Source organism: Abramis brama, assembly GCF_963993115.1.
Source record: "Abramis brama genome assembly, chromosome: 9".
Taxonomy (NCBI): domain Eukaryota; kingdom Metazoa; phylum Chordata; class Actinopteri; order Cypriniformes; family Leuciscidae; genus Abramis; species Abramis brama.
This window is the reverse complement of record NC_139971.1, coordinates 41,440,152-41,467,779: the sequence shown is the minus strand read 5'-3', so window position 1 is coordinate 41,467,779 and position 27,628 is coordinate 41,440,152. Positions and strand designations below refer to the sequence as shown.

The 27,628-nt window shown below is 38.8% G+C and overlaps 1 protein-coding gene across 1 annotated transcript in view; it reads right to left on the bottom strand.

The window, feature by feature from the left end:
• Positions 1 to 27,628, bottom strand: part of LOC311089879 (uncharacterized protein) — an 832,216-nt gene that overhangs the window by 787,718 nt on the left and 16,870 nt on the right. Inside the window, exons 10-24 of the mRNA XM_084124910.1 lie at positions 25,043 to 25,216; positions 24,239 to 24,412; positions 23,966 to 24,136; positions 22,472 to 22,645; positions 22,152 to 22,325; positions 16,863 to 17,036; positions 9,438 to 9,611; positions 9,165 to 9,335; positions 8,515 to 8,688; positions 8,195 to 8,368; positions 3,539 to 3,712; positions 2,749 to 2,922; positions 2,476 to 2,646; positions 1,825 to 1,998; positions 1,505 to 1,678 (exon numbers count right to left, since the gene is read on the bottom strand). Coding sequence (XP_083981036.1) covers positions 1,505 to 1,678; positions 1,825 to 1,998; positions 2,476 to 2,646; positions 2,749 to 2,922; positions 3,539 to 3,712; positions 8,195 to 8,368; positions 8,515 to 8,688; positions 9,165 to 9,335; positions 9,438 to 9,611; positions 16,863 to 17,036; positions 22,152 to 22,325; positions 22,472 to 22,645; positions 23,966 to 24,136; positions 24,239 to 24,412; positions 25,043 to 25,216 — 2,601 coding nt within the window. The remainder of the gene's footprint in view (positions 1 to 1,504; positions 1,679 to 1,824; positions 1,999 to 2,475; positions 2,647 to 2,748; positions 2,923 to 3,538; positions 3,713 to 8,194; positions 8,369 to 8,514; positions 8,689 to 9,164; positions 9,336 to 9,437; positions 9,612 to 16,862; positions 17,037 to 22,151; positions 22,326 to 22,471; positions 22,646 to 23,965; positions 24,137 to 24,238; positions 24,413 to 25,042; positions 25,217 to 27,628) is intronic.

The window sequence follows — 27,628 nt, the reverse complement described above, 5'->3', positions numbered from 1 at the left end:
CTGCTTTCATCCACTATTAATACAAGCCTGTTGTAGCGGACCACAGTTTTACTCCAGAAAATCACTGTAAGAGCTGAATGAACACAGTATAAGAAGTGCGCATTAAAGTCTTATCCATAAACTCTCTCTTTCTCCATTTCATTATCATCAAGAAACACAGCAAAGTACACAAAACACTTGTTACAAGTACAGTAAACAAATATATACACCTTTTCAGTGGGTGCTTAATAAACTGGTAAACTTTATATCCGTAAAACGACTCGATGAGCTGTCATAAAGAGCACCCTCTCCTTTCCATTACTGCCGTGATCAGTACATTAGGCCTATCACTCCGGAGACTGTAAGATGGATCATGAACAGTTGGTACTGATCCATCTTCGTGTAACAACGGGAGTAAATGATGTCTGTTATGTCCAAGACTGTTATGCGACTGTTATGAACAATTAAATGATAATTGTTCACGTTAAACCATATAGATTTTTGGGTGAATTTCAGTTGATCTCAGCATGAGAGAGAAAAGGGACAGGGGAATGGGGGCTCAAGGGAAAGAGATGTAGATTTGGATGATGCCTAGTTGAGACTTGCGTCTCGAATGGTGATGCTAATTTCACAAGAGAGAGTTCAAATGTTAATTTCCAGAAAGGTCCTTTGTCTTCTCAGGGAGTGGTTGTTCCTCAAACAGACTGTCCGGCATTTTCTAATTTCATTTTCCCATTCTATGAGTGCCCATCTGTTTTCAATGAAGCTAACTTCGGCAGCTTGGTGTCATTTATACACTCATTAAACTTTGACGGGTGAGGTGCTGACAAAAGACGGTCATTGCTACACTGTAAAATGATGGCGCCATGCAGCCATGTGCTTTTTTTAAACAAATTTAATAGGGTTTAATGTTACATTATCAGCTTGGAAAGTTAGCTAATTTGACTAGAATTTTTTTTAAGAAAGTTGATTGAAGAAAAGTTGGATTGGCAGAAGTACTTGCTTTTTGGTGTGTTTACATTGCAGGAACTAGGAGTGATTTTACTTATAGGAACCCCTTTTAAGGGGAACTAAATTAGCTCTACTTCAGAGTAGGGTCTAAACCAGCACTATGGGTACTATAGTGACGTAAGTGTACACTGACTGGCTGAATACATGAGAAACACAGACACTGAATATTTTTAAAAGATGTGTAAACACAGTTTACATATACTCACAGCAAGCTTACATCACTGAGTTCCAACTGGCGGTGTGCATGCAAACAGGAAAATTACCGCAGGAGAATATTTATTCTCAGGGGACCGCCCTGGTGACTAGTTCCTATAACTACCCGGGTGCAAAAGCCCTTAAAGAAGGGTTTCAAACAAATTTTAGGGCCAGATGGGCAGAATTACTTTTTTTTTTAAACCTTAGTGCGCTGACAACACACGGCCGTATGTTTGACACCCCTGCCTTACAGTGTTTTGGTCACCTGATTTCTTTGAGACACTTTAAATGTACTATAACAAGTGAACACAATACTCACATTAGTGTGTTGATTTCACAGTGTTTATCCTGCAGTAGAGCAGCGATCTGATTCACTCGTGTGTCTCCTAGTTTACGTTTATTCAGATTCAGCTCACTCTGGAATAACGGGTTTTTACCCAAAATGTCTCTCACATACTGACAGGCTTCATCTGCAGCAGGACTTTGTAATATCCTAGAAACAAAGACAGTACATTGATATTTCACAAGTGTGCACGGCACAGATGTGGTAAAAGAATATTGATGCAAGTAAGTGCAGAAATATAGTTTGATGGTTTAATTCACTTTCAGATAAAATCTTAATTTGTAGAAAACACTCACCTCAGTGTTTTCAGTGAACGGCAAAAATTCTTTTGTACATTAATGAGGTGTTCCACTCCTGATTGTCCAGGATCATTTCCTCTGAGATCCAGCTCTATCAGGTGTGAAGGGTTTGATCTCAGAGCTGAAGCCAGAGCTTTATAACCTTCTTCTGTGATACTGCAGTTTGAAAGTCTAGAAAACATGAAAACTTAGAATGAACACTAGAACTGAAATGAACACTGCTGTAAATACAGTCCGTTTTGAACTGTAAATAGTTGAGATAAGCAGGCATGTTGTGTAACAGTATATTTGATTAGTTTTCAGTCTTAAGTGACATCAGCCTAATAATAAAGCTACTGCTATCATTTTAATCAAAGAACAAAAGACAAAGAGAAAACCCCCTCACTGCTCTTGACTCAATAACTTTTGTAACTTTAGTTGTAAGCATTAGCACCTGAAAAACATAAAGCCGTGTTTGTTTAATTTGTCTTTTCATTCTATTGTATTGTGCCACCGTTTGCTATTTATTTGTTCCTATTTTATAATTACAAAACAAAATTAAAAAACTATTCTTAGATTATCCTCACTTCTGAAGGTGAGTGGACTCAAATATATGCAACTGATAAGCAAGTGTTGTGGTGTTGAAAGCTGATGGTGAAATGTACTCACTTGAGTATCTTCAGCTCACACACAGGATTCTTCAGTCCCTTACAGATCTCTTTGACTCCAGAGTCCAGCAGACGGCTGTTGTTCAGGTTCAGCTCTTTCAGGATGGTTTTAGAGGAGAGAACAGTAGCTAGAACTGAACAGCTTTTCTCTGTCTGCTCACAATTATTCAGCCTGAACACAGAAACACCATAATTTATTATTCAGTACATATTTAACACACATCAGATCAACAGATCTCAGAGAAATTATAATGTATAAATCACGTTGACTCACTTGATTTTCTCCACTTTGCTATGAGAGTCCATCAAAAGAGCAGAGAGCTTCTCTCCATCCAGATCTCCTAATTTATCTTCACTCAGATCCAGTTCTGTCAGTATTAATGGACTTTTACCCAGAACTTTAGTGAGATAGTCACACGCTTCCTGTGCAGCAGCACTTTTCAAAAACCTACAGGAAGTAGAATTACAAATCAGATAATATTCCTATTTTATGCCTTTTGCAGCTTCATCCTGAATGAGTCACTAAACAGAGTAGAATGATTTACTTCAAGCATTTGTATCAATGAATTAAACCAAAATAAATTTTACAGGATGTAATAACCATAAAATATACATAAACATACAGAACGCAAACAAACAATATGCCATTTTCATGTATAAGCAAACACCAGTAAGAGAAAATACAGAAATGTATTTTCATTGTTTTCACTTATTACTTCTTTACACATAAACAGAATATCTATAATTACAGTAGCTGATCAAAACTAAAACATGCCCAAAACTAATACTAACAGAAAATGATAATGTGATATGATAATTTGTCCAAACACACATGACACCGCCAGACAAATACACTGAGTCATTATCAGAAATGATATGCTGAACACAAATATAACAAAACTTATTAATGGAAATAATAGTGGAAATTCTATTGTCCCAGTGATCAGCCAATTATATCTCAGGCACTGATATATTTTGCACATCTAGTCCAGTGTAGTATTAATGTATAGTGTTGTGTAATATCTGGTTAAAATCATAGTTATGATAATTGTCTCGTTTATTACCTGATGGTCTTTAATGTACAGCGTTCATCCTTTAGTAAATCACTGAGCTCCTTCACTCCTGATTGTCCAGGATCATTTCCTCTGAGATCCAGCTCTATCAGGTGTGAAGGGTTTGATCTCAGAGCTGAAGCCAGAGCTTTATAACCTCCTTCTGTGATACTGCAGTCTGAAAGTCTGTGTATGAAAGAAGCTGTTAAGCACTTAATGATCTACACTACATAAGCAAAACACATGTATAAATAGAGATGACTATTTAAATTATAAAAAAACCTAATAATTTTAATTATTATTATAAAAAGCATTGCCAAATGCTTGGCAATTAGAAAATTTGGTGTGAAAATTTAGCAATATTTTTATTTTAATATTAGCAAAAATCTGACCCCACCGATAAGCAACAGATGTCTTAATATAACATCTGCCTAATTTAAATATTTCACTTTCATCAAAACATAGCAATGTACAAAAATGGTAATTTCAATTAAATGGATGTACACAGAAAAGTACATTATCATGCAGAAATGTAGATAAATGAAAATACACACTTAATTTTCTCCAATATGCATTCAGGACTTTCCAACAGAACACAGATGTTCTTTATTCCAGAGTTTCCAAGTTTATTCTCACTCAGATCCAGCTCTATCAGGTTTGAAGGGTTTGAATTAAACGCTGAAGTCAGAGCAGCACAACCTTTTGCTGTAATACTGTTATTATTCAGTAGACTTGTAGTCAAGACCGCCTAAACCGAGACCAAGACACTACCAAGACCAGAGGGTATCGAGACCAAGACAAGACCAAGACCAAGACAGACCAAGTCAAGACCAAGACCAAGTCCAGACCGGAGGGGAAAAAAACAGACTAGTGTTGAAGCTAAGCAATAACTGGTATGAATTCAAGAACAGCAGCATACTAGGATTCAACCGCAGTTTACATTCAATACATATTAGACGGTATTACTTCAACTACAGGCAGAACAATACAGAGACAGTCTACTTGAAGTAGTCTATCTGAAATGTCTACTTTTAAACAGAACAATTCAATTCAGATGGCAAACAAAATAAAAAACAAACGTTCTAATCATAGACTGTAAAAAATGCGCTACATGGCACTTTAAAAACGAATAGTTTATTTATAGTTCGATTACGGATATTTCACGTCATGCTCGAATGCATATTCGAATATCGAATAAAAAGTGACAGCCCTATTGTGCACGCAAGAGAGCCCTGCGCATCCGTACGAGAAGCGCCGCGTCGCGTCTATGACAACTTGAGATATCGCACACCGGACGCGCACTTTGTCAGTTTATGGCCAGCAATATAGTTATGTTTAAGGATATTATAGAATTAAGATCATGTCTGTACTATGTTATGATTGTACTGTACAATTAAATACAATCGTTGCTTAGTCTGCAGTCTGAATTCACTTTGCCTCAGAGCGTCCATTGAATGAATTGAGAATATCACCTGAAAATCCGATAACATCAGCAATTTTCATTCAAGCAGCTGATTTCTGTAAATGAGTGTAAAACTGAATGAATATTGCAGCACAGGGTGAAGTCAGTATATACATTAACGACGATTTGAGACAATGTACACTAATAGAGAATAATCTGTTCGAATTTTAAAGACGTGGAGCTGCGCTTCTCGTCTGGTGTGCGACACCCTTTAGACATACGGAAATATAGTAGGCTAATTCTTACATTAACTGATATACTGAGGCATAATGTTATATGGATGGATGAGCGCCAACGGCTGTGTCACAAAAAAATACATGCATGTGATTGATTGCATTTGAAGGGCGCGAAAATAATAATAATGTTGCATTATCGAACGTTGTGTCATCGCGGATATTGTAGCATTGTATTGCTAAATCCCCCGACCACTATGTCGGTCTGAGACAGTGAGACCTAGACAAGACCGAGAGGTCCGAGACCAAGACCGGTCTCGAGACATACATCACTATTATTCAGCCTGAAGAGAAAGAAAACAAAGACAGGAACCATTCTTCAGTTTATTTCCAATTCCAAACCTTTTTTAATGAACAGCAATGACAGTCTTAGGGTACGCTTACACCAATATGCTTAAAACGATATGCTGAAAAGTTTTTCCTTTGAGTTTTCCGCGTACAGACGACACCATTATCAAAACGATCCCCTTTCACACAGATCCGCGAAACTCACGGAAAACGCTGTATTCTGCTGCCAGGCCACTAGATGGCGATTAAACACTATAGACTAAACACAATGGGCATGTGCATGACGTCATCGTCTTCACAGATTCACGTTTTTGTTGTTTACACGAAGACCATTTCAAAAACTTGCACTTTGTCTTTGAAACCCGTTTTCAAAACTTTGCGTTTTCAGGCACCCAAAACGCTGTTGTCGTGTAAATGAACGGCCAAAATGCAAAATATGGGGATCATTTTGACAATGGTGTTGTCTGTGAGCGCAAAACTCAAAAGGAAAAACTTCTTCATTTTAAGCACATAATTGTCGTGTTAATGTACCCTTAATTGCTTCTTCTTGTATTATTGTCATTTGTAAGTTATAAGTGGCATAAATGCAGCTTTATGCACAACTGCCAGCTTGCAGGGTGAGTAGACTCCAGAGACTCCAGTAGCTTCAAACACCTGTTTCAAACATCCGCTCAACAGTGGATTTTTTTATAGCTGGCCTTTTAATAAAATTAATTTGTTTTACAGAAATATTCCTTAATAAGCCTTTGTCTGACCGAGTTCTTCTGTGCTCACAAATACACAAATCTTTTGACAGTTTGACAATCTCTATTTCATTTTCACCAAATTATAGTTTATGCCTTTTGTAAGACAATGCATTATTTCATGTGTAACGTCTGGACCAATCAGACACACACAAATTATTCATTTATTTAATGAATAATCCAGCAAACTCACTCTCCCAACAAAGGCCTGTGAAACTTTCCCCAAAAACTAACATCCCAAATGAAGCTAACACACTGGCAGAACGTGGTGTCCTTGTTGCAGGACACATTGAGACTATTATAAGCATCATAAAGATTATTGTGTTTAAACATCCAATCAAATGACATGTTCAAAGGCCTGCTTGAACAAAAGGTCGTAAAAAAGACATTTTTCCTCGTGCGTTCACACCGGACGCGAATAGCGCGTCAGGCGCGAGTGATTTCAATGTTAAGTCAATGCAAAGACGCGTTACGCGCGTAAAAATTCCTGCGGCGCGAATGAGGCGTTTAGCGCGGCGCGGTAGACGCGAATTCGCCTCATTCGCGCGTCAAGTTCGCGCGAATGACGCGAATTGAGCGTCTGGCGCGTTAAGCGCGTTACGGGCGAATGATTTTATTAGTGCTATTTGTGCATTCACGCGTTTGACGCGAATTCGCGTCTGCCGCCCGAGTTGAAAAATCTGAACTTCTGCGTCAATTCGCGCCGCGTTAACCAATCAGGAGCCTGCTTGCATGCTGCTGTCACGTGGTGAAGTGACAGTTTATAATGTTATTTTATGTTTGGCCTCAATAAATTATTTTGTAATATGACTAAAATGCACAATAAAGCAAATCAAAACATAAAACTCTCAATATATGAGAGATACTCATTTTGTATTGAATGCTATTTATTCCATATCTATTCTAGATTATATGAAACATTATTAATCTAAATGTAAAGACAACAAACACAATTTAGTGTATAAAAACAAACAAAAATCACAGGACAGGTTTCACTTTTGAAGGCTGGCTCCATTTATTATCAAAACAAAAATAAATCACAGATAAGGTGCGGGCGAGGGTGAACCTCGCGCCGGGCTGTACAGCGCGGGCTCGTCAGGCAGCGACCACTCGAGGCCGAGGCTTATACGGCCTACGCTGTCCTCGTCAGCGTCCTCACCGTTAGGTCCACCAAACCTACCTCCTGGAGCAAATTGTGAAACTCCTGAAACCCTCCGGAGGGTTTGGTGGACCCGAGTACAGCGACGATGTCCCCTACGCAGCTGTTTCTGCTCTCCAGAGCATATACGAGCGGTGATTCTCTCGATTAATGCTAATGCTCGATAAACAAAAAAAAGATGGCCGCCAACAGGTTTCGAAACTTTCGCCTCTGACGCGCGTGACGCGCGTAAATTTCGCTTCAAACTTTTGATTTTACGCACGTCAATTTCGCTCTTGACGCGCGAATGCACACAAAGTAGTCAAGCGCATAAATAGACGCGGCAGGCGCGAATTTGACGCGCTATTCGCGTCCGGTGTGAACGCACAGTTAGGAGAACACGTTTGATTGGCTCTTACACCTCCAGAGGGTGTGACATCTTCACGCTTTAAAGATCAGCTCTTAGCTCTTAGCTCTCTTCCTCTCGTACTGGAATCCTGACGTGAAGATGATGCTGAGTAAGAAGTTTCTAAGGACCCTCCAAGTTTGTGCCAGGCTGCGGCCTTGTCTTTCCATTCACCAAAGATACTCTGACTACCACTGTTTCTCTCTCATCAAGACCACATCAGCAAAGATCAACTGGAGCCTCAACAAATTGCATCAGGACAGTTTAGGATTAGACAAACCTGTAGGCTGTATTCAGCCCACGGCCGTATGTTTGACACCCCTGCCTTACAGTGTTTTGGTCACCTGATTTCTTTGAGACACTTTAAATGTACTATAACAAGTGAACACAATACTCACATCAGTGTGTTGATTTCACAGAGTTTATCCTGCAGTAGAGCAGCGATCTGATTCACTCGTGTGTCTCCTAGTTCGTGTCCACTCAGATTCAGCTCACACAGGAATAACGGATTTTTACCCAAAATGTCTCTCACATACTGACAGGCTTCATCTGCAGCAGGACTTTGTAATATCCTAGAAACAAAGACAGTACATTGACATTTCACAACTGTGCACGGTACAGATGTGGTAAAAGAATATTGATGCAAGTAAGTGCAGAAATATAGTTTGATGGTTTAATTCACTTTCAGATAAAATCTTAATTTGTAGAAAACACTCACCTCAGTGTTTTCAGTGAACGGCAAAAATTCTTTTGTACATTAATGAGGTGTTCCACTCCTGATTGTCCAGGATCATTTCCTCTGAGATCCAGCTCTATCAGGTGTGAAGGGTTTGATCTCAGAGCTGAAGCCAGAGCTTTATAACCTTCTTCTGTGATACTGCAGTTTGAAAGTCTAGAAAACATGAAAACTTAGAATGAACACTAGAACTGAAATGAACACTGCTGTAAATACAGTCAGTTTTGAACTGTAAATAGTTGAGATAAGCAGGCATGTTGTGTAACAGTATATTGGATTAGTATTCAGTCTTAAGTGACATCAGCCTAATAATAAAGCTACTGCTATCATTTTAATCAAAGAACAAAAGACAAAGAGAAAACCCCCTCACTGCTCTTGACTCAATAACTTTTGTGACTTTAGTTGTAAGCATTAGCACCTGAAAAACAAAGCCGTGTTTGTTTAATTTGTCTTTTCATTCTATTGTATTGTGCCAACGTTTGCTATTTATTTGTTCCTATTTTATAATTACAAAACAAAATTAAAAAACTATTCTTAGATTTTCCCTCACTTCTGAAGGTGAGTGGACTCAAATATATGCAACTGATAAGCAAGTGTTGTGGTGTTGAAAGCTGATGGTGAAATGTACTCACTTGAGTATCTTCAGCTCACACACAGGATTCTTCAGTCCCTCACAGATCTCTTTGACTCCTGAGTCCAGCAGACGGCTGTTGTTCAGGTTCAGCTCTTTCAGGATGGTTTTAGAGGAGAGAACAGTAGCTAGAACTGAACAGCTTTTCTCTGTCAGCTCACAATTATTCAGCCTGAACACAGAAACATCATAATTTATTATTCAGTACATATTTAACACACATCAGATCAACAGATCTCAGAGAAATTATAATGTATAAATCATGTTGACTCACTTGATTTTCTCCACTTTGCTATGAGAGTCCATCAAAAGAGCAGAGAGCTTCTCTCCATCCAGATCTCCTAATTTATCTTCACTCAGATCCAGTTCTGTCAGTAATAATGGACTTTTACCCAGAACTTTAGTGAGACACTCACACGCTTCCTGTGCAGCAACACTTTTCAAAAACCTACAGGAAGTAGAATTACAAATCAGATAATATTCCAATTTTATGCCTTTTGCAGCTTCATCTTGAATGAGTCACTAAACAGAGTAGAATGATTTACTACAAGCATTTGTATCAATGAATTAAACCAAAATAAAATTTACAGGATGTAATAACCATAAAATATACATAAACATACAGAACGCAAACAAACAATATGCCATTTTCATGTATAAGCAAACACCAGTAAGAGAAAATACAGAAATGTATTTTCATTGTTTTCACTTATTACTTCTTTACACATAAACAGAACACATTAAAGGTGCCTTGTGTAATGTCCGACAAAAATCAATTCATACTCCACATTCCATAACAGATGGGGGCAGTATACCTCCAGAAAGTGAGTTGGTCTACTCTAGAGTAACAACCGAGAAACGGCATAGACTCTATGCTCCGCCCCTACCTTCACAGTAATTTTGAAATATTCAATTCAATTCAATTCAAATTTATTTGTATAGCGCTTTTCACAATACATATTGTTTCAAAGCAGCTTCACAGAAAGTGCATTTCAGAAATGTACATAGAAAAATACAGTTAGTTAATCATGTATAAATTTAGGGCATAAACATATCGCCAGCGTCGAGTCAGCTCTTCACAGGCTTCGAGTTGTCTCTGCACGGGTGTTGGGGCATCTGTAGTTTCCATGGGAGGCTGGATACAAACTGGAGCTGACGATCTGTATTTACCTTGGGACTAGCTAGGGTGACCACCCGTCCCGCGTAGCGCGTGCGCGCACAGCGTTTGAAGCCCAATTCATGCGTCCCGCAAATTGAGACCGTGTCACGCATAATCTATGCTTGCTCAAAAAAAAGTTGGTCGCTCTATATCCTCGAGCCCCAAGCAGACAAACGAACATTACTTGACATTTCAGCACGCTATTGTTGCCACACCCACCCCCAGAGATGGGCATAAATACATGGAAATGTATTTAAAATACAAATACAAAATACTGTGTGAAAAAATGTATTTAAATACAAATACAAAATACTGTGTGAAAAAATGTATTTAAATACAAATACAGTATTTTGTATTTTGAAAATACACAAAATACATGTGAAATTGGCCATCCAGTGCAGGCATAGGTCACAGTGAATGAAGAAATTACACAGGCCGACTGACTTTTCATTCCTAACCTCATCTCTGCCCTTTCTTTCTTTCTTTCTTTCTTTCTTTCTTTCTTTCTGGTTACAATGTAGTCTATTACTTGTGGTGAACATTATTAAAAAATTCATACTGTATGTAAAACTGTGGGAACCTTTTCTGCTATCTAACAAAGAATATGGATGGGCGATATGACCAAAATCTCAATTTTACTTCACAGTAACGGTATCATGGTTTCACAATTCTCAATATCAGTTTTGATTCCACAGAATAAACTGAATTTCAAACTCTGAGTATTTTTTGTTTTTGTTTTTTGCAGGTAGTCCAATGCTTTTTAAAGGTGTCATATAATGCCATTTTTGTACAAGCTAATATGATTCTTTAGGGTCTAAATTAAAAGTTTATAATATACTTTAATTAAAAATTCTCATTATTATTGTAAGAAAACACTCATTTTACCTGGTCAAAAACAGCTCTGTTTTCAGCACGCCGTTTAAGTGCACGTGTCTTTAAATGATAATGAGCTTTGCTTACCCCACCCCTCTGTTCTGTGCGTACACCGTTTGTAACACAACACAATAACCATAACGCGTTGTTCATTATAAACGTGGGATTATTAATTATATTGAGAACATCGTACATAGAAAACATGCCGTAATGCACCCTGAGTGTAAACAGCCGCATTCATCGTGAAGCGTGCTAGCGATTTGCAAAGATTCATATAAATATTAATAATAAGGTTAATAAATGTTACACTTCAGTTCATCTGGAGGTGCAGCAGGAACACGAATAATGGTTGGTACCGATCCTTTTTTCAGGATATATGAAAGTCTGGTGTGTGAAATGATTCGTGCAAACATGAAAGCATTGACGTTGATCGTGGGGAATATTCCCTTCGAAAACAAAACTCAGCCACTGTGTCTTCAGCGGTTCGGATTTAGGAACATCAAAATGATGCTGTGTTCCTTATTACATCCAAGAACAGAACACCACAATCGCTTAGAAGCCATTCTGCTCATAGACAGTGCTCCAGCGTATCAACAATGACCGCGCGGGCTATGATTGACAGCTCGCTCACGAGCGAGGGCGGGTCTGTGTTGAAACGCTGCTGTCAATCAACAATCGTGGGAGGGGCGTCGATTTTGTGACGTCACAAAATCGAACGGCTTGATTTGAGATGGGGTAAAACATAAGAAGATTTAAAAAAAAAAACACTGGATGGATTTTTATCATTTTATGATGGTTGTGTACAGGCACTGCCAACACACATTTCAGTACAATCAACTTGTAAAAGTGCATGTCCCATTATATGACCCCTTTAAGTAATTTTATGTTTATTTTATGTAAAGTTTATTTGTTTCTATAAGTTTATTAAAATTAGAAAGTGTATCTACAATTTAAAATTAGAATTAATTTAGATTCATTTGACACTATTTACCCCTTTTTTATTATTCTTTTTTTATGTACAATAAAACTAAAAGCTGAAGATTTTAGTGGTGTATCATTCATCAGTGCTTGTTTTTCCACTCCAACGTTCCAATAATTCCTGCCCACTAAAAGCTGCACGGATATTTACTTACCCCACAAATAGGCCTATTTATGTAAACAATTTAGAAAAAGTTCCATCAATTCAAACTCTATATCATCGCTATGATATAGTGTCATATCACCCAGTCCTAACATGCAGTAATGCTTTAAACACATTTGACAAGCTAGTTGATCAAAATCAACAACCGGTCAAGACTGATTGGCTAATGCTATTTTCCCACTTGTCTGTGCTCTTTTATTCTTTCATGTTAACTGAAGTGAATAATGCACTATTTTAACTTTAATCAACAAGTAGAATTGATCATGATATTCTCACCTTATTCCAAAAAAAATTCGCTGATCCAGTGCTGAGCTATAGTGAATGTCTGAACTAGTGAATGTCTGAACTAGTTGATGCACAAAATCAATACCCTGATAAAGAGGTTGACTGGCAAAAAGTATTTTATGTATTTTGAAAATACAAAAATACTCATCTTAAATGTATTTAAATACAAATTACATTTGATTTTTTCCAAAGGCTTTAAAATACAAAATAGTATTTTGTATTTCAAATACGTATTTTAAATACATGTATCTGAAATACTGCCCATCCCTGCCCACCCCTCAGTTAACCTGCTGACTAGGTTGTTGTCAACTTTTTCGTTGTTGTCATGACAGCGCACGCACACGCATACCAGACACACTGGGAAGGAACTTTTAGATGCGCGCTTTCCAATTCGAAAAATTCGAGAAAGAGACTGAGTCTGAGAGGCACCGCCATCATCAATTAAAAAGAGAAGGTGTGGGTACAAGAAAGACTGTGGAAATGAATATTTGTGGCTGAAAGGTGTTGAGGGGGATACCGAGAGAGGGCTTTTTGTGACCTTTGCAAAATGTCCTTCTCAATCGGACATGGAGGGGAATACGATGTCAATCGGGTTTTTTTTTTAAATACTTTGTTTTTACTGTTCCTGTGGTGTTGAACAACTACAATTCCTGTTAATCCTATAATTGTATATTATAATTTATTTAAAGTGAATAAATTGTAATGAAAAATAAATAAAATTAAATAGTAAATCTTAAAGAGCATCTTGCAGGTAAAAAAAAAATCTAAATGAATATATAACCGTGTATGAAAATACCATATAAAAAGATAATGCAGGATTTAAAATGTTTTAAAACGACATAAGGACACCAATTTAGTAGATAAAGTTGACTGCTCGTACAAACCGCTTTTTTTCAACATCGCGTCATTTTACGTCACACGAGGGAGACGTGTGCTGTGCTCTGCCGCAGCTCAGTGCAGAGTAGGTTGGTATTCAGTAAGAGCGGTCGTGAGTCAGTGTGTTTTCACTAGTTTTTATATTTCAATTTATCATCGTCATGGTAAATTTATGTGTTTGTGGAGCTTGCAAAAACTCCAGCCTGTCAGGACATCGAGTACACCGGTTTCCTAACAAGAAAAAGGACGGTGCTATCTTTCGTGCCTGGGTGCAGTTTGTGCAGGTGAAGAGACGGGATTTCTCTTCCGCGTCGGCTTCGGAAAACGCGGTCGTGTGTAGCGTTCACTTCAGATCGGAGGATTAGGCTATCGTCCCGGCGATATGATGGAGTTCAACATGGGATACCGAAGTAAGAACCGGGTGAGACTCAGAGCTGGTGCGGTTCCTTCAGTGCACGCATCTTCGGGTTCTCCCGCCGGATGTAGGCGCGAGCACAACATCAACTGGCAAACGCAATGTAAGCGGAACGAAACTGAGCTACTCGTTATTGTGTTTGTGTGGACCGTTTATCAGTTTGGACCAGTGCAGCGCGAGCCTGATCAAGCAACACTGTAACTGCGAGATCCAGTAAATAAAGCATTTGAATTCGCCACATTAGTAATAACATCGCTGCGAGATCTAGTGAGAAATATTCACATTTCTCCGTTATTAACGGATCAAACAGCGCTGACGTGGAAACCAGGAATAAACATGAACATGCAGTGAATGAACAAACTATCCAGTGTCCACAGATCAGCAACATTCACCATGTCTTTACTGTAGTAACACTAACTGCAACCATGGAAGTTTGGCATTTTCCACTAAGGCCCAGTATGCATCCACCTCCCTGCAACACTGACTTTCCTCAGCTGTAAACATTGCCTCGCATTTCCCACACAAGCACCTATGGAACAAAAAATGTATCAGGAATAAATATCTCTCTGTCTCTCGATGAGAAACCGCTAAGTTATATCACGTAACGTTAGTCTGGGCGGATATTAATGAGCATGACAAACGCCTGATCAAAGCTTAGTTTCTGTTATTGTAAATTCCAATATGTTCTGTCTAACATTAATCCTGCCTGTCCCTGCTCTCTTGGCAGCCTAGCAGGCTCATAATTGTATGGCTGTGGTCCGTCAACAATTTCCTCAGCGTCCGAAATGTCATTGCGATCCACTTTTCCCTGTTGTTTGAATCGACCGCTCTCCCTCGTGCTACGTCACGCCCATTTTCAGATGCGGAAGTAAAATTTTCTCACAAAAACGACTCCAGAAGCCACTGTAGCGCATTTATAATTTTTTTTTAAAGAAAATCTAGTTCCTACATTATTTTTCTATACATTGACTTGTTGGGTCTTCTAACCTGCAAGATGCTCTTTAAGTGGAAGTACATCTGTCAATTCATTGAATGTTCAAAATATTATGAATCTTTATTTAGAAAAAAAATACACATTGGTTGGCCTATTCATGAGCATACATCAGCAATTACTCATGTTTAGGGGAATAGGGCATTATTAATATACCATGTAAGGTGGTATGTGCTAGAAATGGGTAAACCATCAGTGAGTCTGCCCGTGGGGTGGGGGCACCGCCGCGCCAGGCAGTGTCCCACATTGTCCCTCAGAATCTCCCCTTGGGCTTATTAGCAGGTGGTCACCCTAGGACTAGCGTCCCGAGATAACAACAGAAAAGCAGATGGGAAATGATTAGCGTAGCTGCTGTTCATAATATTAATGCATTCAATCTGATTCAACTGTAGTAGGCTATAAAAAGGTCAAATATGACATCTTCAAGCTACTCACCCTTCACCTTTACCAGTGAATATGTTCATATTCGTTTTGTTCATATTACATTTTTATTGTTAGTTTGAATTACATTAATTTGACAGACAGCATTCGCTGATGTTGACCAAGCTAGCGCCAACATAACCAGAGCTTCCAACTCTCACGCATTCACCGTGAGACACACGCAATTGACACTTTTCACACGCTCTCACGCCACACATCCATTTTCTCACGCACAGAAAAATCGAAGCAAAGAGGACACGGATACCGACAGACTAGACAGAGCAGGTTAGTTATGATATAAAAAAATCTCAGCTCTCAGATTCTGTCAATTTTATTACGTTTTGGTGCTTGTAAATGTTACACGACAGATCCCTAGCGCACGTGAACCGATCATCTCTACTAATAGTAAAAAAACACGAACACTGTTGAAAGATACAGTAGGCTAGGCTACGACTTACCAAAATGTATTCCTCATACATAATATCGACCAATCAGTGTTTTTTATCAGCGTGAAGAGGTCAATAACATAGCTGGAGAACAATTATGTCAGATTTACCTCAGGAAAGCCATTTAATAAACATAATATAGGTCACGTAGTTGGCAAGAAAAAAAGAGCTATAGAGATTGTGCTATATATGTGTACTATATTACAATACTATATTTATGTACGTTATATATACGTTTATCGAACAGCCTTCGATACATTTCTATGTTATAACTTCCCGAAAAAACTACACAAACATATAAAACAAACTTCTAACGAAATACTAACAGCATCTTACTTACCAATCCAAAAGAAATGTTGCAAGTTCGGAGTCGAACCTCATTTCTTTCATGTCCATTAGTTGTCTGGTTCTGTTCCTTTTTTTATCAGATTTTATTTGAATGTAGTAGTGGGCTGTACTTTCCACACGATTGACATCAGGTTCAAGTACGCCCACAAGCCGTGTGAGTTATTCGTGTATTGCATGTTTGGCTGGTGGTTATGTTGCCCGCATACCGCCTCCCATGGCCGAAACTGGTATTACGACACCTGTCGGGCTGTGACTAGTAATGCTAATGCTAATTCAGGTTGATATCTCTGCAGCACTATAACTTGTCATATTTTTAATGACATCATCGCCCTTATTCCTTCTCATTCTTTTGATGCGTGTAGCTCATTTTTTGGATATTTTTAACTCAATTCTGACACATGGCACCTTTAAACAGAATATCTATAATTACAGTAGCTGATCAAAACTAAAACATGCCCAAAACTAATACTAACAGAAAATGAGAATGTGATATGATAATTTGTCCAAACACACATGACACTGCCAGACAAATACACTGAATCATTATCAGAAATGATATGCTGAACACAAATATAACAAAACTTATTAATGGAAATAATAGTGGAAATTCTATTGTCCCAGTGATCAGCCAATTATATCTCAGGCACTGATATATTTTGCACCTCTAGTCCAGTGTAGTATTAATGTATAGTGTTGTGTAATATCTGGTTAAAATCATAGTTATGATAATTGTCTAGTTTATTACCTGATGGTCTTTAATGTACAGCGTTCATCCTTTAGTAAATCACTGAGCTCCTTCACTCCTGATTGTCCAGGATCATTTCCTCTGAGATCCAGCTCTATCAGGTGTGAAGGGTTTGATCTCAGAGCTGAAGCCAGAGCTTTATAACCTCCTTCTGTGATACTGCAGTCTGAAAGTCTGTGTATGAAAGAAGCTGTTAAGCACTTAATGATCTACACTACATAAGCAAAACACATGTATAAATAGAGATGACTATTTAAATCATTAAAAAACCTAATAATTGTAATAATTATTATAAAAAGCATTGCCAAATGCTTGGCAATTAGAAAATTTGGTGTGAAAATTTAGCAATATTTTTATTTTAATATGAGCAAAAATCTGACCCCACAGATAAGCAACCGATGTCTTAATATAACATCTGCCTAATTTAAATATTTAAATTTCATCAAAACATAGCAATGTACAAAAATGGTAATTTCAATTAATGGACACAGAGAAGTACATTATCATGCAGAAATGTAGATAAATGAAAATACACACTTAATTTTCTCCAATATGCATTCAGGATTTTCCAACAGAACACAGATGTTCTTTATTCCAGAGTTTCCGAGTTTATTCTCACTCAGATCCAGCTCTATCAGGTTTGAAGGGTTTGAATTAAACGCTGAAGTCAGAGCAGCACAACCTTTTGCTGTAATACTGTTATTATTCAGTAGACTTGTAGTCAAGACCGCCTAAACCGAGACCAAGACACTACCAAGACCAGAGGGTATCGAGACCAAGACAAGACCAAGACCAAGACAGACCAAGTCAAGACCAAGACTAAATCCAGACCGGAGGGGAAAAAAACAGACTAGTGTTGAAGCTAAGCAATAACTGGTATGAATTCAAGAACAGCAGCATACTAGGATTCAACCGCAGTTTACATTCAATACATATTAGACGGTATTACTTCAACTACAGGCAGAACAATACAGAGACAGACCATGTCATGTGTGTGACTGTGAGCTCACTGTAAATGTTTTTGCAGACTGGTTGAGATCAACTACCGTAAAACTTCAAATAATAGCCGAGTCCCAAATAGACGCCCGTCTCTTTTACACACCTGGTGTGGCTACAGGTTTGGATAAATAAAGGCCGGTCCCTAATAGAGGCCTGGTCTGTTTTTTAGTTTTGGGTTGTATTTAATCTTCTAAAACCCGTCAGATCGTCTGTTTCAGCCAGTTCTATGGAGCAGATTGTGCACTAGGGCTGTCACTTTTGAGAAAAATCAAATTTGAACGGGTATCAAATATCAAGCAATGTATTCAAATATATTGGAATATCTACGGAAAAAAAAAAACATATCGCACTGGACTATAAGTGGCATTTATTTAGAAATTTATTTCACAAAAAAAAAAAAAAACAATGTTACGGACGGGACAGTTCTCCGTTAGGGCTCTAACAGAGTCAACGCGAGCAATGCGAGCGGTGTGCTCCCTTTCTTAGTCTACAGAGTCTACACGTCGGACGCAAGCAACGTGGGCAGTATCGCCCCCACCAACAACGCATAGTATTGCATGCAACAGTGCGTCGCGTATCAAAAACTGGGACGACACATTTTGCTACGCATAGACGCATAATGGCGGCCGAAGCGTAGCGATGCGTAGCCTTGCGGGCGCGTATGCGTAGCGATGCGTTGACTCTGTAAGAGCCCTTACGGACGTGAGCGCTCTGAAAGCGGCACTAAAAGACTGCTTTAAAACTTTCACAGAGACCTCAAACAGAAAGCACAAAGCCTGTCTTTAAATTTAATTTCGTTTTGTATTAATTGTATCTTAATTTTGATCAATGTTTCATCAACCATTTGCCTGGATTTAAAAAATAAGAAGTAAATATAGTAGAAAATAGATAATCACCACACGGAGGCGCCGGCGCGTGAACCTGGAGCTCGTCTCATAAATTAACTGAAACTTAGCATATAAGGTACTTGCCTCACAGACCTGAGAAATATATAGAAAGCTTGAAATGTCTACTTTTAAACAGAACAATTCAATTCAGATGGCAAACAAAATAAAAAACAAACGTTCTAATCATAGACTGTAAAAAATGCGCTACATGGCACTTTAAAAACGAATAGTTTATTTATAGTTCGATTACGGATATTTCACGTCATGCTCGAATGCATATTCGAATATCGAATAAAAAGTGACAGCCCTATTGTGCACGCAAGAGAGCCCTGCGCATCCGTACGAGAAGCGCCGCGTCGCGTCTATGACAACTTGAGATATCGCACACCGGACGCGCACTTTGTCAGTTTATGGCCAGCAATATAGTTATGTTTAAGGATATTATGGAATTAAGATCATGTCTGTACTATGTTATGATTGTACTGTACAATTAAATACAATCGTTGCTTAGTCTGCAGTCTGAATTCACTTTGCCTCAGAGCGTCCATTAACTGAATGAATTGAGAATATCACCTGAAAATCCGATAACATCAGCAATTTTCATTCAAGCAGCTGATTTCTGTAAATGAGTGTAAAACTGAATGAATATTGCAGCACAGGGTGAAGTCAGTATATACATTAACGACGATTTGAGACAATGTACACTCATAGAGAATAATGTGTTCGAATTTTAAAGACGTGGAGCTGCGCTTCTCGTCTGGTGTGCGACACCCTTTAGACATACGGAAATATAGTAAATTATAATTATTATTAATAATAACAATGTTGCATTATCGAACGTTGTGTCGTCGCGGATATTGTAGCATTGTATTGCTAAATCCCCCGACCACTATGTCAGTCTGAGACAGCGAGACCTAGACAAGACCGAGAGGTCCGAGACCAAGACAAGACCAAGACCGGTCTCAAGACATACATCACTATTATTCAGCCTGAAGAGAAAGAAAACAAAGACAGGAACCATTCTTCAATTTATTTCCAATTCCAAACCTTTTTTAATGAACAGCAATGACAGTCTTAGGGTACGCTTACACCAATATGCTTAAAACGATATGCTGAAAAGTTTTTCCTTTGAGTTTTCCGCGTACAGACGACACCATTATCAAAGCGATCCCCTTTCACACAGATCCGCGAAACTCACGGAAAACGCTGTATTCTGCTGCCAGGCCACTAGATGGCGATTAAACACTATAGACTAAACACAATGGGCATGTGCATGACATCATCGTCTTCACAGATTCACGTTTTTGTTGTTTACACGGAGACCATTTCAAAAACTTGCACTTTGTCTTTGAAACCCGTTTTCAAAACTTTGCGTTTTCAGGCACCCAAAACGCTGTTGTCGTGTAAACAAACGGCCAAAATGCAAAATATGGGGATCATTTTGACAATGGTGTTGTCTGTGAGCTAAGGTTGCCAACCGTTCCGTATAATACGGAATCGTCCCGTATTTGACACATAAAAGTCTTGTTCCTTATTGAACTGATACGGAACGCACTTTGTTCCGTATTTTTGAGAATCAATTAAGTGCAAATCCATGACAGACACATAGCTTCTAATATATAAGAGAAAAAAAAACCAGACGGTGCGGTAGATACTAATTTCTCCCTCTGTTTGTCTATGATCAGCGTAGCGTTTTTAACATCTTGGAACATCATCAGAGAATGCCCTTTTAATTGGTCGTTTCAGTCATTGTGAGTCACGTATCGTAGCAACGATGACGACAAGTGACAACAGCGGGAAATGTAAAAATGACTACCTCCGAGCAGCCGGCAAAAAAGAAAAGAGCACAAAAATATAGAATTGAATGGGAAAATGACTACCCATGGCTGCAATGCGTGAGGGAATACTGTTGTGTTTATTTTTCTTCAAATGCAGTCTAAGCCGATGAGTTTTGAATGTTATCTGTTGTATTTGTTTAAGTTAAAAATAAAACGTATTATAAAGTAAACAAAACACATAGTTGTCCTGTTAATGTACCCTTAATTGCTTCTTCTTGTATTATTGTCATTTGTAAGTTATAAGTGGCATAAATGCAGCTTTATGCACAACTGCCAGCCTGCAGGGTGAGTAGACTCCAGAGACTCCAGTAGCTTCAAACACCTGTTTCAAACATCCGCTCAACAGTGGATTTTTTTATAGCTGGCCTTTTAATAAAATTAATTTGTTTTACAGAAATATTCCTTAATAAGCCTTTGTCTGACCGAGTTCTTCTGTGCTCACAAATTCACAAATCTTTTGACAGTTTGACAATCTCTATTTCATTTTTGCCAAATTATAGTTCTCATGCCTTTTGTAAGACAATGCATTATTTCATGTGTAACGTCTGGACCAATCAGACACACACAAATTATTCATTTATTTAATGAATAATCCAGCCCAACTCACTCTCCCAACAAAGGCCTGTGAAACTTTCCCCAAAAACTAACATCCCAAATGAAGCTAACACACTGGCAGAACGCGGTGTCTTGTTACAGGACACATTGAGACTGATAAAAGAGTTTTACGACGCAAAGCAATTTCTAGAGAGAGCTGTGACTCAAATTCTTGCTGAGGATTTTAAATACACCATGTTAATCCTATATATTCTATATGTAACCACTTGAGAAATATATATAAACATGTATCTCATTTTCTCATCTAATGATTTTCCTTCTATGTGGTTTGGCCTTTGTATTCTTGTAAACTTTTGGGACTAATGTTTTGGGATTTTGGGATTAATGTTGAAATAATGCTTTGTTGCATACTATGGTTTACCAAAATCATATGTGTGGCACGTTTAGTCTCTATAAACCCCCATTTGTTAATTTACATTACATCTGGCTAACTTTGTGACGCATTAGTATTATAAGCATCTTAAAGATTATTGTGTTTAAACATCCAATCAAATGACATGTTCAAAGGCCTGCTTGAACAAAAAAAAAGAAATTTTTCCCTCCTAAGGAGAACACGTTTGATTGGCTCTTACACCTCCAGAGGGTGTGACATCTTCACGCTTTAAAGATCAGCTCTTAGCTCTCTTCCTCTCGTACTGGAATCCTGACGTGAAGATGATGCTGAATTAGAAGTTTCTAAGGACCCTCCAAGTTTGTGCCAGGCTGCGGCCTTGTCTTTCCATTCACCAAAGATACTCTGACTACCACTGTTTCTCTCTCATCAAGACCACATCAGCAAAGATCAACTGGAGCCTCAACAAATTGCATCAGGACAGTTTAGGATTAGACAAACCTGTAGGCCGTATTCAGCCCATGGCCGTATGTTTGACACCCCTGCCTTAAAGTGTTTTGGTCACCTGATTTCTTTGAGACACTTTAAATGTACAATAACAAGTGAACACAATACTCACATCAGTGTGTTGATTTCACAGAGTTTATCCTGCAGTAGAGCAGCGATCTGATTCACTTCTGTGTCTCCTAGTTTACGTTTATTCAGATTCAGCTCACTCTGGAATAACAGATTTTTACCCAAAATGTCTCTCACATACTGACAGGCTTCATCTGCAGCAGGACTTTGTAATATCCTAGAAACAAAGACAGTACATTGATATTTCACAAATGTGCACGGCACAGATGTGGTAAAAGAATATTGATGCAAGTAAGTGCAGAAATATAGTTTGATGGTTTAATTCACTTTCAGATAAAATCTTAATTTGTAGAAAACACTCACCTCAGTGTTTTCAGTGAACGGCAAAAATTCTTTTGTACATTAATGAGGTGTTTCACTCCTGATTGTCCAGGATCATTTCCAGTGAGATCCAGCTCTATCAGGTGTGAAGGGTTTGATCTCAGAGCTGAAGCCAGAGCTTTATAACCTTCTTCTGTGATACTGCAGTTTGAAAGTCTAAAAAACATGAAAACTTAGAATGAACACTAGAACTAAAATGAACACTGCTGTAAATACAGTCAGTTTTGAACTGTAAATAGTTGAGATAAGAAGGCATGTTGTGTAACAGTATATTGGATTAGTATTCAGTCTTAAGTGACATCAGCCTAATAATAAAGCTACTGCTTGTCAGGGTTCTGTCACTTCGGTCTAGTTAATTTCTTGGTTTTGTGACAGAGCTCTGACACTCCCTGTTTTGTCTCGTCTCTGTGTGAGTGCGCGGTTCTGAGCGCGCTCGGGCCGTGCACTCACTTGTCTACGTGCCTTGTTATATGTGCGGGGCATGGTGTTTGGATCCCGACACGTCTGTCTAGTTAGGTTTCGGTTCTGTGTCGGGATTCGGACATCAATGCTCCGCGTGTTTGTTTTCTTTTGTGAGCGCACGGAATGAGCTTTCGCTCGTTCTCGTGCGCTCTGTCTTGTCACGTGAGCGCGCGCGGTTTCGAGTTTTGCTCGAGCCGCGCGCTCTTCTGTCTGCGTGAGTTTTTTCTTGTCTTGTGCTGTGTAGCACACAGCTTGTTTTTCACTGGCTGTGTGCTTTCATGTTATGTTTTGTGTGAACACGTGGCTTATGAGTTTTCACTAGCTGCGTGTTCATGTCTCGTTTTGTGTTCTAGTCCTGTTTGTTGTGAGCACATGGCTTGTCATGTGTTTCCTTGTGCCATGTGCTCTCCTGTCAATTGTCTAGCCCCTCCCATCTTGTTACCGGATTATTAGTTCATTTTCCCCACCTGTCCTCCCTCGTTACCTGCTTTGTTTGCTCTCCCTATTTATTCTCCTTGTGTCTTCAGTCCTGTGCTGGATCATTGTCATACGCCGTGTGCTTCAGTCAAGTCAAGTCCAAGTCTGTCTTGTTTTCCCCCTCGGGGTAGTTTTTGTTTGTTTTTTGTTTTAGTTTGTGATATATTGAATAAAAGCCCTTTTTCTTGCAATTGAGTCCTCGCTCCCTTCACTCAACCTGGCAGTGCTATCATTTTAATCAAAGAACAAAAGACAAAGAGAAAACCCCCTCACTGCTCTTGACTCAATAACTTTTGTAACTTTAGTTGTAAGCATTAGCACCTGAAAAACATAAAACCGTGTTTGTTTAATTTGTCTTTTCATTCTATTGTATTGTGCCACCGTTTGCTATTTATTTGTTCCCATTTTATAATTACAAAACAAAATTAAAAAACTATTCTTAGATTTTTCCTCACTTCTGAAGGTGAGTGGACTCAAATATATGCAACTGATAAGCAAGTGTTGTGGTGTTGAAAGCTGATGGTGAAATGTACTCACTTGAGTATCTTCAGCTCACACACAGGATTCTTCAGTCCCTCACAGATCTCTTTGACTCCAGAGTCCAGCAGACGGCTGTTGTTCAGGTTCAGCTCTTTCAGGATGGTTTTAGAGGAGAGAACAGTAGCTAGAACTGAACAGCTTTTCTCTGTCTGCTCACAATTATTCAGCCTAAACACAGAAACACCATCATTTATTATTCAGTACATATTTAACACACATCAGATCAACAGATCTCAGAGAAATTATAATGTATAAATCATGTTGACTCACTTGATTTTCTCCACTTTGCTATGAGAGTCCATCAAAAGAGCAGAGAGCTTCTCTCCATCCAGATCTCCTAATTTATCTTCACTCAGATCCAGTTCTGTCAGTAATAATGGACTTTTACCCAGAACTTTAGTGAGATAGTCACACGCTTCCTGTGCAGCAGCACTTTTCAAAAACCTACAGGAAGTAGAATTACAAATCAGATAATATTCCTATTTTATGCCTTTTGCAGCTTCATCCTGAATGAGTCACTAAACAGAGTAGAATGATTTACTACAAGCATTTGTATCAATGAATTAAACCAAAATGAAATTTACAGGATGTAATAACCATAAAATATACATAAACATACAGAACACAAACAAACAATATGCCATTTTCATGTATAAGCAAACACCAGTAAGAGAAAATACAGAAATGTATTTTCATTGTTTTTACTTATTACTTCTTTACACATAAACAGAACACATTAAACAGAATATCTACAATTACAGTAGCTGATCAAAACTAAAACATGCCCAAAACTAATACTAACAGAAAATGATAATGTGATATGATAATTTGTCCAAACACACATGACACCGCCAGACAAATACACTGAGTCATTATCAGAAATGATATGCTGAACACAAATATAACAAAACTTATTAATGGAAATAATAGTGGAAATTCTATTGTCCCAGTGATCAGCCAATTATATCTCAGGCACTGATATATTTTGCACCTCTAGTCCAGTGTAGTATTAATGTATAGTGTTGTGTAATATCTGGTTAAAATCATAGTTATGATAATTGTCTCGTTTATCACCTGATGGTCTTTAATGTACAGCGTTCATCCTTTAGTAAATCACTGAGCTCCTTCACTCCTGATTGTCCAGGATCATTTCCTCTGAGATCCAGCTCTATCAGGTGTGAAGGGTTTGATCTCAGAGCTGAAGCCAGAGCTTTATAACCTCCTTCTGTGATACTGCAGTCTGAAAGTCTGTGTATGAAAGAAGCTGTTAAGCACTTAATGATCTACACTACATAAGCAAAACACATGTATAAATAGAGATGACTATTTAAATCATAAAAAAACCTAATAATTGTAATAATTATTATAAAAAGCATTGCAAATGCTTGGCAATTAGAAAATTTGGTGTGAAAATGTAGCAATATTTTTATTTTAATATTAGCAAAAATCTGACCCCACCGATAAGCAACAGATGTCTTAATATAACATCTGCCTAATTTAAATATTTCACTTTCATCAGAACATAGCAATGTACAAAAATGGTAATTTCAATTAAATGGACGTACACAGAAAAGTACATTATCATGCAGAAATGTAGATAAATGAAAATACACACTTAATTTTCTCCAATATGCATTCAGGAACTTTAGACACTAGACTTTTACGGAAAAATTTCGTTTGGTCCCCGGGGGCCACTCCCCCCCCCCATGCTGGGCCCCCCCAAACCCAAAAAATGCAGTTTTTCCTAAATAACTACCTGAACCGTGGCACCGAGGATGAAGAAATTTTTATGGTATGTTGGTCTACTAGACTTTTACAGAAAAATTTAGTTTGGTCCCCGGGGGCCACTCCCCCCCCCGCGCTGGGCCCCCCGTGAATTTTTCGTCAACGATACCAGGGACACCGAAACACCGGGGAACATGAAATTTGGTGAGCATGTAGCCCCACTAGACTTTTACGGAAAAATTTCGTTTGGTCCCCGGGGGCCACTCCCCCCCCCCCGCGCTGGGCCCCCCGTGAATTTTTCGTCAACGATACCAGGGACACCGAAATACCAGGGACACCGAAACACCGGGGAACATGACATTTGGTGGGCATGTAGCCCCACTAGACTTTTACGGAAAAATTTCGTTTGGTCCCCGGGGGCCACTTCCCCCCCCGCGCTGGGGCCCCCGTGAATTTTTCGTCAACGATACCAGGGACACCGAAACACCGGGGAACATGAAATTTGGTGGGCATGTAGCCCCACTAGACTTTTACGGAAAAATTTCGTTTGGTCCCCGGGGGCCACTCCCCCCCCTCGCTGGGCCCCCCGTGAATTTTTCGTCAACGATACCAGGGACACCGAAACACCGGGGAACATGAAATTTGGTGGGCATGTAGCCCCACTAGACTTTTACGGAAAAATTTCATTTGGTCCCCGGGGGCCCCTCCCCCCCCGCGCTGGGCCCCCCCAAACCCAAAAAATGCAGTTTTTCCTAAATAACTACCTGAACCGTGGCACCGAGGATGAAGAAATTTTGATGGTATGTTGCTCTTAAGGGCCCACATCAACCTAGCCCATAATCAGTCATTTGTGATTTGCGCCCCTCCCATAAAAAATTAAAATGCAATATTATTCTGCTTTAATCGCCCCTATCTTCAGTGGAGATGTTCAGAACTGCACCATATTTCATGTGTATGATTAACTTGACATCCTCTGGGGGTATGCTAAGTTTCGTAGAATTTCATCCATGGGGGGGGTATAAAATAAATTCATTTATGTGCACATTTAGTGACTGTACACTCATCGGCCTGTAGATGGTGCTGTTGAGCGAAGGGTTGCTGGTTTAGGATGATACTGTCACACACACACATGCAGGAATACAAACAAACGCGAGCATGCACACACACTGACATCCACAGGCACAGACACACACCCATACACACACATACAAATCCACATGCACAGACACACACACACAAACACACACGCGCACACACATGTACGCACGCACACATACACGCACAGACACACACAGACACACACATACACAAACACACACACATACACACACACACACAGACAGACATGCACATACTACTACTTTTTTTAGGTATCAGCCATATACCCGATTTACCAATACCCAATGTGTTATGCTTGGGCAGTATACTAATGACGTGGGTGGGACATGTTTCATGCCATGTTAGATCACATCCTGAGAGTCTACGCTTTCAGAAAATATATAGTTTATATAGTTGAATCAGTTTTCTCTTCATGGTACAGACCAAAATGTATTATGTGTACACTTTCTTCACCTAAATCCATAAAATCCCATTAATTTCAATGGGACATTTACTTAAGTGTTCTACTAGGTACAGTGGGAATGAGTTTAATTTTGTTAACATTGTTTTTTTAAAACTCTGGGACCAGGGCTACAAGATAAAACCACTTTTTTGGGGAAAAAATGTTTTTTATTTCAGTAAAACACAACAAACCCATGCCAAAGTCAGATAACAGACTTTTACCATCAACAGGCACCTCAACCGTTTGGTAGAGGTTTGTATAAATTGAATGGGACGGTCCTTTGAAAAAAAAAAACACAGATTTTTCATACTTAGTATGTATAAGTATAAGTATATATACTATTTTGATCCCGTGAGGGAAATTTGGTCTCTGCA